We start from the raw sequence: 17,878 nt of genomic DNA on the forward strand, positions 1-17,878 counted from the left end.
AATACAATATTCTGGAGGTCAAAGGAACTGGGATTAAAACCAAGAATCACCTACCCAGCAAAACTGAGTATAATACTTGAAGGGAAAATGTGAATATTCAATGAAATAGAGGACTTTCAAGCATTCTTGATGAAAAGCCCAGAGCTGAACAGAAAATCTGATTTTCAAATACAAGAATCAAGAGAAGCATGAAAAGGTAGAAAGGAAAAGACAAATCATAAGGGACTTATTGAAATTGATCTGCTTGCATCCCTACATAGGAAAGATGATATTTGTAACTCATGAGACTTTTTTCAGTATTAGGACAGTTGAAGGTAATACACACACACACCACACAAGTGTGTGTGTGTGTATCTATATGTGTGTATATATAAACAGACAGAGGGCATAGGGTGAGTTGTATATGAAGGGATGAAATAAAAAAAAAAATTAAGATGTGAGAGAAGACTATATGGGAGAAGGAGAAAGGGAGAGAAAGAATAGGGTAAATTATGTCACATAAAAAAAGCAAGAGAAGGCTGTTACAATGGAAGGGAAGAGCAGTGAGGTCAACCTTACTTTCACTAGATTTGGCTTAAGGAGGGAATAACATACACACTTAATTGGGAACCTTACCATAGAGGAAAATGGGGAGAAGAGTTTAAGAGTCGGAGAGGATAGAAGGGATGGCAGATTTTGGGCCGGGGTGGGGGGAAGAATCAGAAGCAAACAAACACTTTTGAAAAGGGACACAGTCAAAGGAGAAATCCGAATAAATGGGGGGGAGGGTGAAGAGAGGATGGAGGGAAATATAGTCTTTCACCATATGAATACTATGGAAATTTCTTGCATAACTAAACATGTATAACCTATATTGAATTGCTTGCCTTCTCCATAGGGGTGGGTGAGGAGGGAAGAAGGAAGAGAACCTGGAACTCAAAAGTTTTAAAAACAAATGTTAAAAAATTGCTTCTACATGCAACCAGGAAATAAGATATACAGGCAACGGGGCATACAAATCCATCCTGCCCTACAAGAAAGCAGGGGGAAAGGGAGTAAGGGGAAAATTAGCGGGGATAGAAGAGAGGGCAGACTTGGGGAAGGGGTAATCAGTATGCTTGCCATCTTGGGGTGGGGGTTAGGGGCAAGATAGAAAATTTGGAACTCAAAATCTTGTGGAAACGAATGTTGAAAACTAAAATAAAGAAAAAATTTAAAGAAAAAATATTTTTTAAAAAAAGAAATTATGGATATTTTGTATGCAGAAAAGAAAAGGCTTGTGCATAGGTCAGAGAGAAGACACTATAGCTGCAGAGAGGCAGATTTTGACACAATTAAAAGAAAATCTTCCTAATAATGACGGATGGAAAAATGTGGAATAGAATAATTTTTTAAGATAGATGACAAGGTCCCAGACTTAGAGATGTAGGGGATTATTTAAGTGGTATCAAACTCAAATAAAAACAGGGACCTTTAACTGATACATAAGGATTCCTTGTGGCTACATGTTGACTTAGAAAACTACATTTTAACATTATCTCTGTTCTATTGTTATTTTTATTTATTTGGTTAAATATTTCCCAATCATATTTTTCTCTGGTTCTGGAGTATTGTGGGCGGAATGTTCCTGCTGTTTCGATACCTCTGATCTAGTCTAAACATTTAATTTTAAAGACAAGTAAAGTGAAGCTAAAATTACTTTTGTAAAGGTCACATAGGTAGTAAGTAGGAGAGTTGAGATTCAAATATGTCCTCTAACTGAAATCCATAATTTTTTTCCACTGCACCACACTTACCCTGGATACAGTAAAGAGGATTTTTGCTCAAGTATAGGCCCTCATAATTCTGTAATTCTATGCTTTTATCATTATATTCCCAATTTCCATTTGTTCTCTCAAGTTTCAGGTATGTATGTCTAATCTTACCTTTGTACTATTTACATTATTCACATATTTGTTGGGAGAAAATTATTTTAAGGAGAAGAAAGCCTCAAAGATACATTTTTTGTTTTTATATCTCAAAGCATATTTTACAAATAAGTAGAAAACTTCTGTCTGAAAATTGCTCACAAGGCACTTAAGCCATTATATCATTTGAAAGAATAAAAATACATGCAAAGAATGGAGAATGTAGTTAGAGTTTGCTTACAACACATTATATAATGTTCTATTTACAAAGATCACTTTTCCATTCTATAGCAGCAAAAGAATTTTTACTGTATTTGCAACTTCACAAAACACAAAGAAAGGTGAATGACTTTTTCTTCAGTCTGAAAATAGCTACTTAAAGTATATTTTAGAATGAACAAGAGCTCTTACTTTACAGGTCAATGTGGTGATTTCTCTTTCAGCCTTGTGCAGTTTACTAATTAAGAGGGTGTTTTGCTCATTAGTTGATTGTAGTTCTTTTTCCACTCGATCACACTGAAGCATAGCTGACTGTTTTTCTGCCTTTAGTTAAAACAAAATTATATTTTAAGGTTTAATCTTTACTCCTTTTTTATAACTGACCTGTAATACAACAAATCCAAGTGAAGAATGTATGTTGGTATAATACAAGCAATAAATAACAAAACGCAGAAGTAACAAATGTGAAAAATTGCAAAAGCTATTCTCAAGCAAATATATACATTCATACATACCTATGTATATAAATAACAAAAATCAAGAGATAAAGCTTCCTAATTGTACTAAAATAGTATCATATCTATCCAATCATCCAAAATACAGACAATAACTAGTACTTACTGGAAGAGACTGCCCAAGCAATCAAAACAAATGTTCCAAGGACCAACAGTCCTTAGGTCCTCACTCAAAGATACTTTACTTTTAGTAGTTTACAAAGAATCCTAATAAACTTTGTTATCTGGTTTGGAACTCCACAGAGGACTAGAAGCAGTAAGTTAGAAAAGAGGCAGGAAGAGAAAGTAACAAGAAAACAGGGGCTGAAATCCAGGAAGGGAATGTATAAAAAAAGCAGACAAAAAGCAAGGCAGCCTGGGGTTGGTAGGGGGGGGGGGATTGGTTTTTAGTATAAGGGCAAAGAGACCTAAATACCTTTAAAGTAAATGAGAACAGTTTCTCACAATTTGGCTGCTTCATACCCCAAGAATAACTCATATTTCTAGTTTCGCCATTTACAAAAGCAATGTGCCCAAAACAACCCCATAAAATAGGCAGTTTAACCACCACCCACTTCATAGTTAAGGAAACTGAGCCTCAGAAGAGATAAGTGACTTGCCAATGGCCTAGTTCTAGAATCTACCTTTTGACACCAAGTCCAATGCTCTTTTCATCAAATTGATAAATACAAAGAATACCCTTATTCATCGAGAAATGGCTAGATTATGGGAGGTCCAAAGGAATTGGAGCCGCAAGTGTACTTCAGAGATAACCTACTTCAATCCTCTCATTGTAGAGATGAAGGAAAAAGATCCACAGACAGAAAGTAACTTTCTTAAGGTGAGAGCAGATGAGATGGAACTGGAACCCTTATGTTTCATATGTTCTGTTTAAGAAGGGAGTAACGTGTTTTAGAAATACTTTCACACGATTGTTAAGTTAAAAAAGTGGGGTCCTATAAAGGGTAAATTTCATCCAGATACACTGCAAATTAGCTTCCTTAGTATATCTCATTCCTCATTGGTATCTAATGAAATGTTTCAAGGTAATTAAAATTATCAAGCAGTAAAGAATACATCCAACAAACAAATTCAAATTATAAAACAATTTCACCCAGTGTTACCTTTGTTCCCATTCATAGCTAAGAAAAAATAAAAGGAAGAGAAAGGCTTGGTAGGAAAGGTTGCTTCTCTGATCACACTCTGAAGGAAGGACCATGACTCCACTGTTCTTTATCTTCCTCTGCTCAGGATCTGGTACATAGTAGCTGCCTAATTAATACATTTTTGTTGAACTGGTTGTTAAATTCCATTGAATGACCCACTTAAGCACTGGCATAAATTGTGTTCTCTCTTGAGCCTTCCATCTTCCTTGACCCCTCTAGGTCCTCCATCACCACTTCAGTGAGCAGCCTCCCACTGAAAGCTCAAATGACATCCATTCCTAAACTCAACTGCTACAGATGAAGGGCCACTTAAGGCCACGCAGCAACAATGGGCACGAATGAAACTGGGCATTCCTTGGGGATCTGAAAGTCTTTTGCTGCCATACTGCAATGGGGATGGATACATGAGGGTAAATCCAAGTTAACTCATTAGGAGAACAAGTTTTACAATAACAAAATGATAAAGATGAACAATTTGGAAAAACTAAGAACTCGGACCTATGTAATGACCACCCATGATTTCAAGGCACTGATGATGGAGCATGGTACCTACCCATATTCTGATAGAGAGTAGAGAGACTAACAGGCTTCAAGACACATATAATTTTTAGACTCTGTCAACATGGGGCTTTGCTTTGCTTGACTAAAAATATGAGAGTTCTGTTTTGATTTTTTTTCTCCCATGTGGAAAGTACACTGGGAGAGAGACAAGAAATTGTTAATAGAAAAAGTAAAAGAAAATTTAAGATGAAGTGTTTGTTTGAAAATATTTTCTTTAAATCAAGTATTTTATTGAAAAATTATTAGCACCTAAATGTGCAAGGCATAATCCCCACAATGTGGGGGATATAACATATACACAAATAGGTATGTTACAAGGAAAACAGAGGAGAGATAACTCATGCTAACAATCTGGGGATCAGAGAAAGCTTCTTGGAAGAACGGCACTTGAGTTGATCTTTGAGAGGAAGCAAAGGATTCTGATGCAGAGATAAAGAGTTAATGTGTTCTAGATAAGGGGAACAACTTAAACAAATACATGGAGGTTAGAGACAGAAGGTCAAATTTTGAAAATACCTACTAGGAGTCCAATTTGGCTGGTAAGCTGGGCTTGTGAAAGAGAATAGTGTGAAATGAGGATGGAAAGTTAGATGGTAGCCAAATGGTATACATCCTGGCTGAGAACCTTTATGTTCTCATAACAGGGATGAAGAATCACTGACATTAGGAGCGCCCAGGTAGCACAGCGAGTAAGAGCACTGGCTCCAGTGTCAGGATGACCTGGGGATCGAATCCGGGCTCAGACACTTAGCACCCACCCAGAAACACCTGGCCGTGTAACCTTGAGCAAGTTACTTAACCCCAATTGCTTAGGGGCGGCCAGGTGGCTCAGCAAGTAAGAGCACCAGCCCCAGTGTTGGGATGACCTGGGGATCAAATACAGCTCAGATACTTAGCACCACACCCAGAAATAACTGGCAGTGAAACCTTGAGCAAGTTACTTAACCCAAATTGCTTTAAAAAAAAAAAAAAAGAATCACTGACATTAGTCCCAGGGCGGGCCTGAGCACCTGCCAGCTGGAGGGACTCCAGATCACCAGAAGCTGTGGCAATCCAGAATTATCAACACATAAAGGCAAAGGACAAGGTGAGAGGTCAGTGCAGTGTGGACTTTGGGACCAAAGAGTTGGGAGTGCGTCGGCTTTTGCCCCCCGGGGTGAGAAGCCGCTGAGGGCTACAGCACAGCCGCTGCCACGCAGCAACTTCACGTCCTGGCCTGCAGAGTGTAGGGGGACCAAGCGACCAGTCTGAGGGGTAATCGCTCTTGCTTTAACCTGCTTGGATCTGGATTGCGGTCTAGGGTGGAGATTCTGGGTGTGACCAGCTTGCCAGAGCATATGGAGGTTTCACAGAGGGCACCCAACTAATACCTCTGGCAGCTGAGAAAACCCCAGCATTTGGTACGACGCTCCCCTGTCCAGTAGCAGAGTTCTACTGTGGCAAAAAGCCCAAAAGTCAAGTAATTGAATAGCAACAGGACCAGGCAAAGGAAACAAAGCAGGCAGAAGATTCCAACATTAGACTACTATTTTGGGGACAAAAAGGATCAAAGCATAGAACAGGAGGAAGACAGTGAAGTCAGTACTCCTGCACCAAAAGCTTCAAAGGAAAATACAAGCTGGCTGCAGGCCATAGAGGACCTTAAGAAGCAGATAAGAGAAGTGGAGGAAAAACTGGGAAGAGAAATAAGAACAATGTAAAAAAATTACGAAATGAGAGTCAATAGCCTGACTGAGGAAAATCATACCTTAAAAAACAGACTAACTCAAATGGCAAAAGAGGCTCAAAAAGGTAATAAGGAGAAGAATGCCTTAAAAAGCCGAATTTTCCAGATGGAAAAAGAATCTCAAAAGCTCACTGAGGAGAATCATTCCTTCAGAATTAGATTGGAGCAAATGGAAGCTAATGACTTGATGAGAAATCAAGATGCTGTTAAACAGATCCAAACAAATGAGAGAATAGAAGGCAATGTGAAATATCTCACTGGAAAAACCACTGACCTGGAAAATAGATTCAGGAGAGATCATTTAAAAATTACTGGACTACCTGAAAGCCATGGTCAAAGAAAGAATCTAGAAATCATCCTCCAAGAAATTCTCAAGGAAAAATGCCCTGATGTTTTAGAACCAGAGGGCAAAATAGAAGTTGAAAGAATCCACCAATCACCTCCTGAAAAAGATCCCAAAAAGAAAACTCCTAGGGGTGGCCAGGTAGCACAGCGAGTAAGAGCACCGGCTCCAGTATCGGGATGACCTGGGGAAAAAAATCCCAGGTTCGGATGCTTAGCACCTACCCAGAAACACCTGGCCGTGTAACCTTGAGCAAGTTACTCAACCCTGATTGCTTTAAAAAAAAAAAAACTCCTAGGAATATTATAGCCAGGTTCCAGAATTCCCAGATTAAGGAGAGAATATTACAAGCAGCCAGGAAAAAACAATTTGAATATTGTGGAAACACAATCAGGATAACTCAGGATCTGGCAGCTTCTACACTGAGGGATCAAAGGGCTTGGAATACGATATTCCGGAGGGCAAAGGAGCTGGGATTAAAACCAAGAATCACCTACCCAGCAAAACTGAGTATCATGTTTCAAGGGAAAATATGGTCATTCAGTGGAATAGAGGACTTTCAAGCGTTCTTGATGAAAAAACCAGAGTTGAATAGAAAATTTGACATTCAGATACAAGAAGCAAGAGAAGCATGAGAAGATAAACAGGGAAAAGAAATCATAAGGAACTTATCAAAGTTGAACTATTAACATTCCTACATGGAAAAATGATAATTGTAACTTATGAAACTTTTCTCAGTATGAAAATAGTTGAAGAGAATAGAAATATATATATGAGAGTATACGGGCGTATGAATACATATGTGAATGTGTGTATATATGTATACAGGTATACACAGATAGAGGACACAGGACCAATTTAATAGGAAGGGATGATACTTAAAATGTGAAATTAAGAGGTGAGAGAGGAATATAATGAGAGGAGATGGGGAGAGACAGAATGGGTAAACTATCTCATATAGAAGAGGCAAGGGAAAACTTACAATGGAGGGGAAGAACAGGAAGGCAAAAGGGAATGGGTCAACCTTATTCCCATTGAATTTGGCTCAGGGAGGAAATGAAATACACACTAAATAGGGTATCTCACCCTACAGGAGAGTAGGGGGGAAGGGGATGAGAGTGGGGATGATGGAAGGGAGGGCAGGCTGGGGGGGAGGGAAGTTGGAAGCACCTGCTTTTGAAAAGGGATGGGATCAAAGTAGTGAGTGGAACAAGTGGGAGGTGGGATAGGAGGGAGGGAAATTTAGTCAGTCTTTTACAATATATCTACTATTTTAATGTTTTATTAGCTACACATGTACAACCTATACTGAACTGCTTATCTTCCCAGTAAGGGTGGGTGACACAGGAGGAAGAGAATGAATCTGGAATTCAAAGTTTTAAAATCAAATGTTTAAAAATATACATATACTATTATTAATACTATTTTACATGTAATTGGGAAATGAGATATACAGGCACTGGGACATAGAGATCCACCATGCCCTACTGGAAAAATCGAAGCGGGTATGGGAGAAGATATGGGAGAGAGCAGATTTGAGGAGGGGATATTCCTGTGGGACTGCTATTTTGGGGCAGTGGGTAGGGGAAAAACAGGGTGAAAATTGGTAACTAAAAATCTGGTGGAAATGAATGATGTAAACCAGAAGTTAATAAAGCATTTGAAAAATGAAAAAAAAAAAAGAATCACTGACAGCCTCTGAGCTGACAGGATCTAACCTGTCCTTTAGGAAGATGATAAAAGATGGGATAGCAGAGAGAAAAGAAAAAGAGGAAATGTATAGAATGAACTTGAACTAGCAGATCTTGAAGGGAATGAGAACTTTGACAGTTTCTTCTAGATCTACAATGGCCAAATACTCACAAGCACGATAGATGGATACTGTGCTCTTACCAATCTGCGGCCAAAGCAGTCCCAAATTTAAAACTTCTACAGGACTGTGCCTATGAGTTAAAATCACCCACCCACACTCTTATCCTCACCACTTTTCACAAATACTACATCTATCCTGGGTTGAAAAAGATTTAGATAGTATTCCAGATGAAATCAAACCAATGAGTGAGTGCCTGATTTGCAGTAAGAACCATAGAGTGGTGGAACAAACAAGATGGAATCTAGATGAACCAAATCCCTCCTAGCAGCAACCACCTGGCTCTGAAAACACAGATGTGACTGGCTGAAGACAGTCAAGTAAAAGACAAGCCAACTTTTACTTCTTTTGACCAGAGGTTGTTTATAAGACGCAAGTATGATACTTCTATTCAAAAAGGACTTTCAATTTTAAAGTATCTGAGATATTCAGCATAAGTTAACTGTATAGGATGGAATTTCTGTCTCATTTGAGAAGACCTGATTTTATGGGCACCATTTAATAAATCATCTCTTCTTGTTTAACAAATATACTCTACAGCAAGAAAAACATAAATTCACCTCAGAGGGGTACCTTATTGATTTACATACAAAGGGTCAACAACCCCTTTCTAACAATGCAAAGCTACTGTCATTGAATCAATAAGTTCACTCTTATCTAAACAAAATAAGGGCACTTGGGAACTCACATATGCGTCAGCATATATCTGTGAGTCTACCAAACATATATGCTCTCAAAAGCAAGACATTTTCAAGTGCGCTTTAAGCACATATGGTATAATCTACTGGGAAACAATTAAAATCAACTTACCTCCAGGGACCTGACAGTCGCCTGCATCTCGGCCAGCTGGCGCATCTGAATCCTCTGGGCATTTTCAGCCTTCATGCCACAGTTCTCTCTCTCTGCTCTCAATTCTGTTACTTCGGCCTCCAAGTTTTTCAATTTCTGACACAACTGGGCCTTTTCTCGGACAAGTTTCTCCACTCGTTTACTATCTCTTGTGGAATCAACTTTAAGGAGTTGGTTGTGTATCTCTTCTTTATCTTGCTCTAATCTTGAAACCTAAGAATAACTAGAATTAATTTACCTTTAAGATATTCATTTTTTAGCATTATATAATTTAGGAGTTGTAAACAGAATTAAACACTGTGTTAAACATAAAAAGGTCAGTCACTACTATAAAAAAATTTGGGAAAGTCAAAGGTCATTGACTCCAATCCCCTCATTTTCCAGATGAAAAAACAGACCAAGGAATAAAAACTTGCCCAAAGTCATACAGATATATAATGAGAGCCATTAGACGTGGCTTCTTTTGTATCTCACCTGAGTGCCTGGTCAGTTGTTAACAAGTCAAAATATTTTTCTGAGTTAAAAAAAAAAAAAGGGAAAAGTAGGGGCCGTGGCTCTGGAAATCAAGAGCACTTGGTTCTCATTCCTTACGGGATACATGACCTCAGGCCTAATGCAGAGGGATTTCTATCTCATTGCTTAGCTTAACGTCCAGTATATAATTGTCATTTAATAAATATTATTGATTTGTAGATTGATTAATTGAAGTATAGTCCAGGAAACCCAAAAAGGAAAGAACACTAAATATTCATTTATTAAATTCCAATTATATGCTGGGTACTGAGCTAGGTTGTGCTTACTGATTACAAAAACAAGCAAAGGGCTATCATCAATCCATCAATTTCTCATGCATATATTAAGATCATAGATTACTTGATAAATGAAAACAGAGATAACACCATCACACAAGAATGGCTGTGCATTAATACCAACCAAGGCATAAAACAAGGAGATGGGAGGGAGATGCAAGATGTACTCCAACCAAAAACACTCTCCACTGTCGTACAGAGGATGTCTCGTTTTAGGGCCTCTAGATGTTCCTCTTTGTACATGTCTTTATAATGACTGCATTACCCTGCACATTTGATAAGTATGCCATCTATTAACTTTAATTGATAAAAACGTTAAATAGCACAGGAACAAGCACAGGGACTTGGGAGTACCAGAAACTCACTTGCAATTTGCCAATGAACCACTGAACTAGCCTTTGGGACCCATCATTCAACATTTTCTAAATATAAATATATTATCATCAAGTTCATATTTCTCCATCTTTTCCACTTCTTCAATATTTTGGTAAAATTTGGACAAACTACATATGCAGCATCCCTGTGATCTACCAATCTAACAACAGCCAATAAAACAGAATGAGATTAGTCTGGCATGCTCTTTGGTCACTAGTGCCTTTTCCAGACATTTATTAATGATTTTATTAAAAATACATTCTAGAACTTTGTTAACAAATCAAGCTCTCTGGCCTAGAGTTTGCAGAATCCATTCTCTTACCATTTGGGGGGAAACTGGAACTCTAATCCTTCCCCAGTCCCAGAATACTTCTCATATTATAATCTCACTTGATCCTTAAACCAGTCCTGTGAAGATGGCCTGTAATTATTCTCATTCTAGGGGTGGCCAGGTAGCACAGTGAGTAAGAGCACCAGCTCCAGTGTTGGGATGACGTGGGGATTAAATCTGGGCTCAGATACTTAGCACCACACCCAGATATAACTGGCTGTGTAACCTTGAGCAAGTTACTTAACCCTGATTGCTTTAAAAAAAAATTATCCTCATTCTGCAAATGAGAAAGCTAAGGCAGAGGTAGTTATAATAGCCTAATCCTTTGTCCCATGCAAAATAGGCTAATTTTCCTTAAAAGGTATTCAAGACCATTCTCAGAACTTGGTTGACTCAGGCTGCTGACACAACCTCCTGGTTGCCTGCCTCTACTTAATGCGATGATGCTTGACTGGTGGAAAATGATGGGCAGCCACAGTGTGCAATGACTGATTTTGATAGACTTTGCCCTTCTCAGGAATGCAAGGACCTAAAATAACTCCAAAGGACTCATGATGGAGAATGCCATCCACATCAAGAGAAAGAACTATGGACTTGAAAAGCAGAGTGAAGCAGACTATTGTCTTTTTTGTTTTGTTTTGTTTTCTTTTCTTTCTTACGGTTTCTTCCATTCACTATAATTCTTCTATGCAAAATGACTAATGTAAAAATGTGTTTAATAGAAATGTATGTGTAGAGCCCATATTAGATTGCATGCCATCTTGGAGAGGAAGGGGAAGAAAATTTAAAACTTATGGAAGTGAATGTTTGTAGCGGCAAGCACCCCAAGCGCATCCTCAGGGTTTGCTGCTACCACAGGTTCTTGGATCTGCTTTGTTAAAGGAAAGCAACTCAAAATGGGTTAACAAGCTTACTTTAATCAGTCAGACATATATTGTTTACCTTGTTCAGGAGAAAAGGTCAGCACCCTGAACCTCAAAGTATACAGGCATAATTATCAAGACAGAAACATCAAGTAGACAGATTTCCAAACTGTCCAACCATTACATCCATACCCAGTCAACATCTGGGTTTCCACATTCTGGGTTTTTCAAAGCCGGGGGACTCTCAACAACGGCTTCCCAGAATTCAGATTAAATCACAGAACACTTCTCAAAGTGAGTCCCAAAAACAAAGCTACACATCAGGGCTTATATAGCCTTCTCCTGGCTCAGAGAATGTAACAACCTTATTGACTCACTGGCCAATCAAGAAGTATCTACTGAAAAACAAGCCTCCCCCACCCCAGGCTTCAGGTGCACATTAGCCTAGGGGCAGGGAAGATCTTTAAAATCTACATTCTTATTACAATGTTGAAAACCAAAAATAAATAAACTAATAAAAAAAAAAAGAAGAAAATGATGGGCATCTCAGGGATGTAAGCTTCACTCAACTGAATGGACTCAAGGTGTCCTCAATGCTTATCCTTGCTATAGCCACCTACTATGGCTAAGTAAATCTCCTTTTATTAACTGTGGAATGATCTACAAATGTCTCCGTTTGTTCCAATATTAAGCCGAAACCACCAGAATTCTGGCCTACATCATGCCCAGTCTAGAACATAAGGCTTAAAGGGGATAGGAGACAGAACTAGCATTGGAATCCAGCTCATTTGATCGCAAATTTGGTGCTATTTCTATAACATCATAATAGGTAAAGGAGACTCTGAAGGCTTCATGACAGTGTTGTTTGCAGAAGGCCATAGACCATGACATAAACAACATGTTCTGGATGCTAATATCTAAGAAAAAAGGCCTTAATAATCACTCTGCCATGTGAATGACTGATCACCTTTGGTCTCTTCCCTTACCTGTGTGTTTGTACCATGGAAGCCAGGAATAAACAAAGTCAACAAAGGACCATTCTCTGCATAGCTGACTCATCTTGACACCCCCTCTCCCCAAGGACTCAGGATCACTGCCCCCTCTCCTAACTTCTGACTCGTCCCTGACCTTTTTTTTTTGGCGTTGTACTATCACTCCCCATTCAGTAGTATTACTTCTAAGACATCCTAATCATGTTCTCCATCACAATGTAAAGTTGTTATGGCCCTAATCAAGAGAGCACAACTAGGGCAGCTAGGTAGCGCAGTGAGTAGAGCGCCGGCCCTGGAGTCAGGAGGACCTGAGTTCAAATCTGGCCTCACACACTTAACACAAAAAGTAGCCATGTGACCTTGGGCAAGTCACTTAACCCCAACTGCCCCCCAAAAAGCAAAAAGAAAAGAGAGAGAGCACAACTATACATAGCAGCCTGAGGCAGTGACCTAGTACCTCTGACAGCCATGTTCTAAGCTGACATTGTCATTAATTAGCTTAGGGAACTTGGGCAAGCTGCTTACCCTTCCTAATCCTGCTCCCTCATCTAAAAATGAGGGAGCAGGGGCAGCTTGGTGGCGCAGTGAGTAAAACGCCAGCCCTGGAGTCAGGAGGACCGGAGTTCGGCTCCGGCCTCAGACACTTAACACCCACACAAAAATACTAGCTGTGTAACCTTGGGCAAGTTACTTAACCCCAACTGCCCTCTAAATAGCAAAAAAAAAAAAAAATGAGGGAGCAAAATTGGATGACACCTAGCTCTAGATTAGATCTAAAGTTCTGAAACCCTTTCTCATCAATATGTAGCTTCAGACATGAATATGTTATTAATAGAACAAACTATATAACTGAGTCATGCCTAATAATCTGTCATTATAAGAGAGAAAAGAGAAACAGATTTTAATTTTTTTCCCTAGACTATCAGGGGAAATACCAATCCCTTGTGAGTTTCTCTGGAAACCAATAATAAATTATTATTAAAAGCATTTCCCCCAAAGAAATAATAAACTAAAAGCCTAACGTAATTACATATACAAATACATGTATGCATATATACATACATATGATAGTTACTTCTATCAGCTATATATATAAGCAGATATTTACAAATTCTGCATTGGTTTCTCAGAAAATAGTAAAAAAAAAATACTGTTAAAAATTTTTTTCCCAAAAACAATGAATCCAAAGCACAATATAGTACATAGTATAGTATGTAGTCACTTCTGTCATAACAGAAAATCAAAAAAATCACAAATACTACACATGATTCCTTAGCTCAAATACACATATGCCCTAGTGTCCTAAGGTTGGAAAGAGGCAATTGCTTTAACCCGGATGTTAATTATTTTCTAATAGCTGAAATTGTATTCTGGAAGCATTAGCTGGGCTGGGAAGATTGTATTAGTGAGGCTGTGCTCTGAAATCTTTCTCGTTGCTGTTACTTTCTGGACCCACAATCATCTTATAAAGCCCAGGTGTTGATACATGTGAAACAGGAAGTAAAAGAGTGTAGTAAGTAAAGGAAATTAAAGCAAACCCTCAATTATACTGACAATCAACTGGTCAGAAAACAGAACATGACTTCAGCCTTATCTAAAACTCTTAGCATCCCAACTTCCATTAATTATGATTTCAAAGTACCCTAATGAATTATCTTCCAGAACTTTTATTAATTAAAATTCCCAGTACTTTCACAAGAGATTCCAATTATGGAAATTAAGGACACTACTGGCCCCTAACCAATTTCAAGTAATATACATATCAAATTTATTCTTTCCTTGGTGAAAGAATTATCCACCAGATTTCAGAAGCAGGCTTTTTTTCTCTTTCAAAAAACAACAAACAGTGACCCAGCAACACCACTCCTAGGGCTGTATCCCAAAGAAATCAAAGAAGTGGGAAAAGGACCCATACATACAAAAATATTTATAGCAGCTCTTTCTATGGTGGCAAAGAATTGGAAATCAAGTGGATACCCATCAATTGGGGAATGGCCAAACAAGTTCTGGTATATAAATGTAATGGAATACTATTGTGCCAAAAGAAATGAGGAGCAGACAGACTTAATGATAACTTGGAGAGACTTATATAAACTGAGGAAAGCAGAACCAGGAAAACTTTGCACACAATTACAGACACATCGTATATGTGATGACTAACTTTGATAGACTGGGCTCCTCTTAGCAAACAAGGTTAGAAGACAACTCCAAAAGACTCATGATGGAAAGGGATATCCATATCCAGAGAAAGAACTACAGAGTCTTCAGATCGAAGCAAACTATTTGCTCTCTCTTGTTTGTGTTTTGTTTTGTTTCTTCTTTCTCATTGTTCACACCATTGGTTATAATCCTTCTTTACAACATGACTAATGTTCATTGTGAAGGTATTTGTAGAACCTATATTTGACTACATGCTGCTATGAGGGGAAGGGGGGAGGAAAAGAAAATTTGAAACTCAAGAAATTGTGGAACTGAATGTTGTAAACTAAAAGTAAATGAATAAATTCAAAACAAACAAAACAAGAAAAAAATAAGACTTTAACACAAATATAAGCATTTGTAAGAAGATCTCCAGATTTTTAAATGTGTAATATTAATCAGAATACAAGTATACTCTCAATAGCAACTCATAACATTCTGAATCTCATTTTAATGCCATATAGATGATACACATTCCCCTCCTCCACATCTAAAATATCATCCATTTTCATTTCCTTCTCCCCCTCCCCTGTTCTCAAAGGAAGGCCAATCTGTGATATCTGCACCCTTGATCTCATGCTTTACTCTATCAATAATCCTTTCTTTCATACATCTCCAAATCCCATCCTCTCCAAAGGCTCCTTCTCATCCATGCACAATCATAGTTAGGTCTCTCAAACCCACTAAAAGTTTTCCTCTGCCCTTACTAACTTGCTTGGACTATTTAATTGTCATCTATGCCTCCTTCCCTGCAACCTTGCTTTCATCCCTGCTCCTCTACTGAAACTTCCTTTTCAAAGGTCACAAGTGGTTGCCAAAGCTACCACTTTCCTTAAGCTAATAACTCCTTGACATCTCTACAAAACTGAACAGTCTTCCTTGTCCTCTGTTCTCCCGTGGTTCTCATGGTTCCCATCCTCTCCCAACTGGATCCTTCTGTCCACTTCACTGGCACTTCCTTTCTCTTGTTGTGTCTCCTTACTGTTAGGTTTCCCCAAGGCTGTCTCTGTAGCCCTCATCTACTCTCTACTTATGCTTGCTTCCTTAGAAATCCCATCTACTTAACCTAGCACAAGATGAAAAGGAGCTACAGAGTATAGCATCTGAAAAAAAGTTAGGACAAGCTTAAAGCAAGCCATGGTAACAAAAGGGACCCAGAAAGGTAATGTGATCTAAGGCTGCACAAGAAGCTGAGGGCCGAGACCAGAGGGAAAACAGTTCTTCTGCAAGAAGCCTTTATTAGACCACATGTGGAGAACAAGCAGGTCTGGTGCCACGCTGCAGGAAGGGTCCTGATGAGCTGGACCCTGGACAGTGCTCAGAGGAAAGCAACAGGACAAAGGGTCTAGAGCGCAGTCTCTAAGAGGGTCAGTTAAAGGAAGTGGAAATGTTAAACATGGAAAGAAGACAACTGCTAGGTGGGGGCAGGGAGAGATAGGATAACTGTCTTCAGGTATCTGAAGAGCTCTCATGCCATTTTGCATCAGAGGCAGAACTAGGTGACACAGAGGTATATTTCAGCTCAATACAAGGAAAAACTTTCTAATGATTAGAACTATGAAAAAGTCAAAGGTGACCTTCGGGAGGGCAGAGAAGACACTGGTTTAGAGACAGAAGGGACTTCAGAGGTCATCTACTCCAATCTTTTCATTTTAGATGAGGAAACTGAGGTTCAGAGGTTGAAAGACTTGCCCAAAGTCTCACATGGAGTGAGCAGGACAGATGGAATCTGGATCCAGGACTTCTGGCTCCAAACCCAATTTCCTTTGTACCATTCCAAATTCTGATTAGTTTTTTTTTTTTAATATGCTTCCCAATAAATAAGTTAAACCACCCCCCACCCCCCAGCAAATGGGGACAATATCTCAGTTGTTTTTCTCCTTCATAAATAATTTTGACTTAGCTCTGACATCAGGGTGAGGGCTAGAAACGAATTTCAGTTTTCTAGAAGGCAAAACCTCAGTTAATTTTGCTTTCTTCCTTTTGGTTCAGACCTGTGATTTCATAAGAGTAGGGAACTCTCAGTGTGGAAATGCTCTCCACCAATACAAATCAACAATTCTGTTACAGAGTAGGAGAAAATGGTCCAAGGCACCAAGAGTGAAATAGTGAGTAGATGAACTGGAGAGGAACCCAATCCTCTATCTCCAAATCCAGCATTCTTTCTACTGTACCATAGGGGCTTATTCAGGATACAATGAGCTCCTCCTTTTATTTTTTTAAATAAGTTTTTACTGACCATAGTTATTCCTCCCTCTTCCCATCTGAGAGAGCCAGACAAGTTTCTCTTCCTTTGTTTTTACCTCTCTCCTGACTACCACAAGGCTTTACAATCACGTCCAAAGCCTTTACTTTTCCTAATTCATTGATACTCAGTCACCTTTACATCCAAGTAATGCCAAGGCCTAGTGATCCTGCCTCAGTCTCCCGTATCAAGCTCCTCCCTTCTAGGCTAAGTGCTCCCATGCTAGTATAGACCCTATTATCTTACATCTGGAACACTAAGGATTATGAGCCCCTCCTGCCTCCATATCTTTAGCTGATCATCATGTTTCTGTACAAAATCCTTCAATTATTCCTCATTCGGGTAGATCGGGGATGATGGGTGAAAAGAAGGGATGACTGGAACTGTGATTCATTGGGATAGAGAGCTCCCCCTGGGAAAAGCCTCTACAGCAGAGTAGCAACTCCTACCCTGTACGAGTCACCCGGGGCACCCACGACGAGGTGATGCTACTTGATCAGAATCACGAAGTCAGTACTGGCTGGAATTGGGACTCCTTAATATGGACTGAAGTTGAGGTTCAGCCTTGCAGTCAGCTGACACAAGCTGAAGCCACTTTACCTGTGCAATCTTATGTTAGAGTACACTGTAACATCTTTTACATACCAGTCAATAGCATCCCCTGGATCCTTCCTATACTGTCCTAGTCCCATACTTTTGTGCATTCAATTCTCGACTCCCAGAAATAACAGGCCCCAACTCAGCCTACCGAAATCCCACCCATGTATTAATATCTAACTCAAATGCCACTGCCTAACCTTTCCTGATGCAGTGAACTAAATCATCCACTCATGATCTTTAAAAGGTAACTTACAAAAGACAGACACATGGGCAGACAATGGACAATGACAACAAAAGCATGGCAGAGTCCCCTAAAAAGAGTGTCAGGAGTACTAACCCTCATCAAAATG

General features: G+C 39.1%; 1 protein-coding gene across 3 annotated transcripts in view; it reads right to left on the reverse strand.

The window, feature by feature from the left end:
- CEP83 (centrosomal protein 83) overlaps positions 1-17,878 on the reverse strand; it is a 141,260-nt gene that overhangs the window by 41,818 nt on the left and 81,564 nt on the right. For all 3 annotated transcript variants that reach the window (XM_069095175.1, XM_069095176.1, XM_069095173.1), the window contains exons 6-7: positions 9,076-9,327; positions 2,298-2,429 (exon numbers count right to left, since the gene is read on the reverse strand). In XM_069095175.1, the coding sequence (XP_068951276.1) occupies positions 2,298-2,429; positions 9,076-9,327 (384 nt within the window). The remainder of the gene's footprint in view (positions 1-2,297; positions 2,430-9,075; positions 9,328-17,878) is intronic.

The sequence above is a fragment of the Petaurus breviceps genome, unplaced genomic scaffold (assembly GCF_028583685.1).
Source record: "Petaurus breviceps papuanus isolate PSGF00001 unplaced genomic scaffold, PetGlider_PUasm1.0 225, whole genome shotgun sequence".
In the NCBI taxonomy this organism is placed as follows: Eukaryota; Metazoa; Chordata; class Mammalia; order Diprotodontia; family Petauridae; genus Petaurus; species Petaurus breviceps.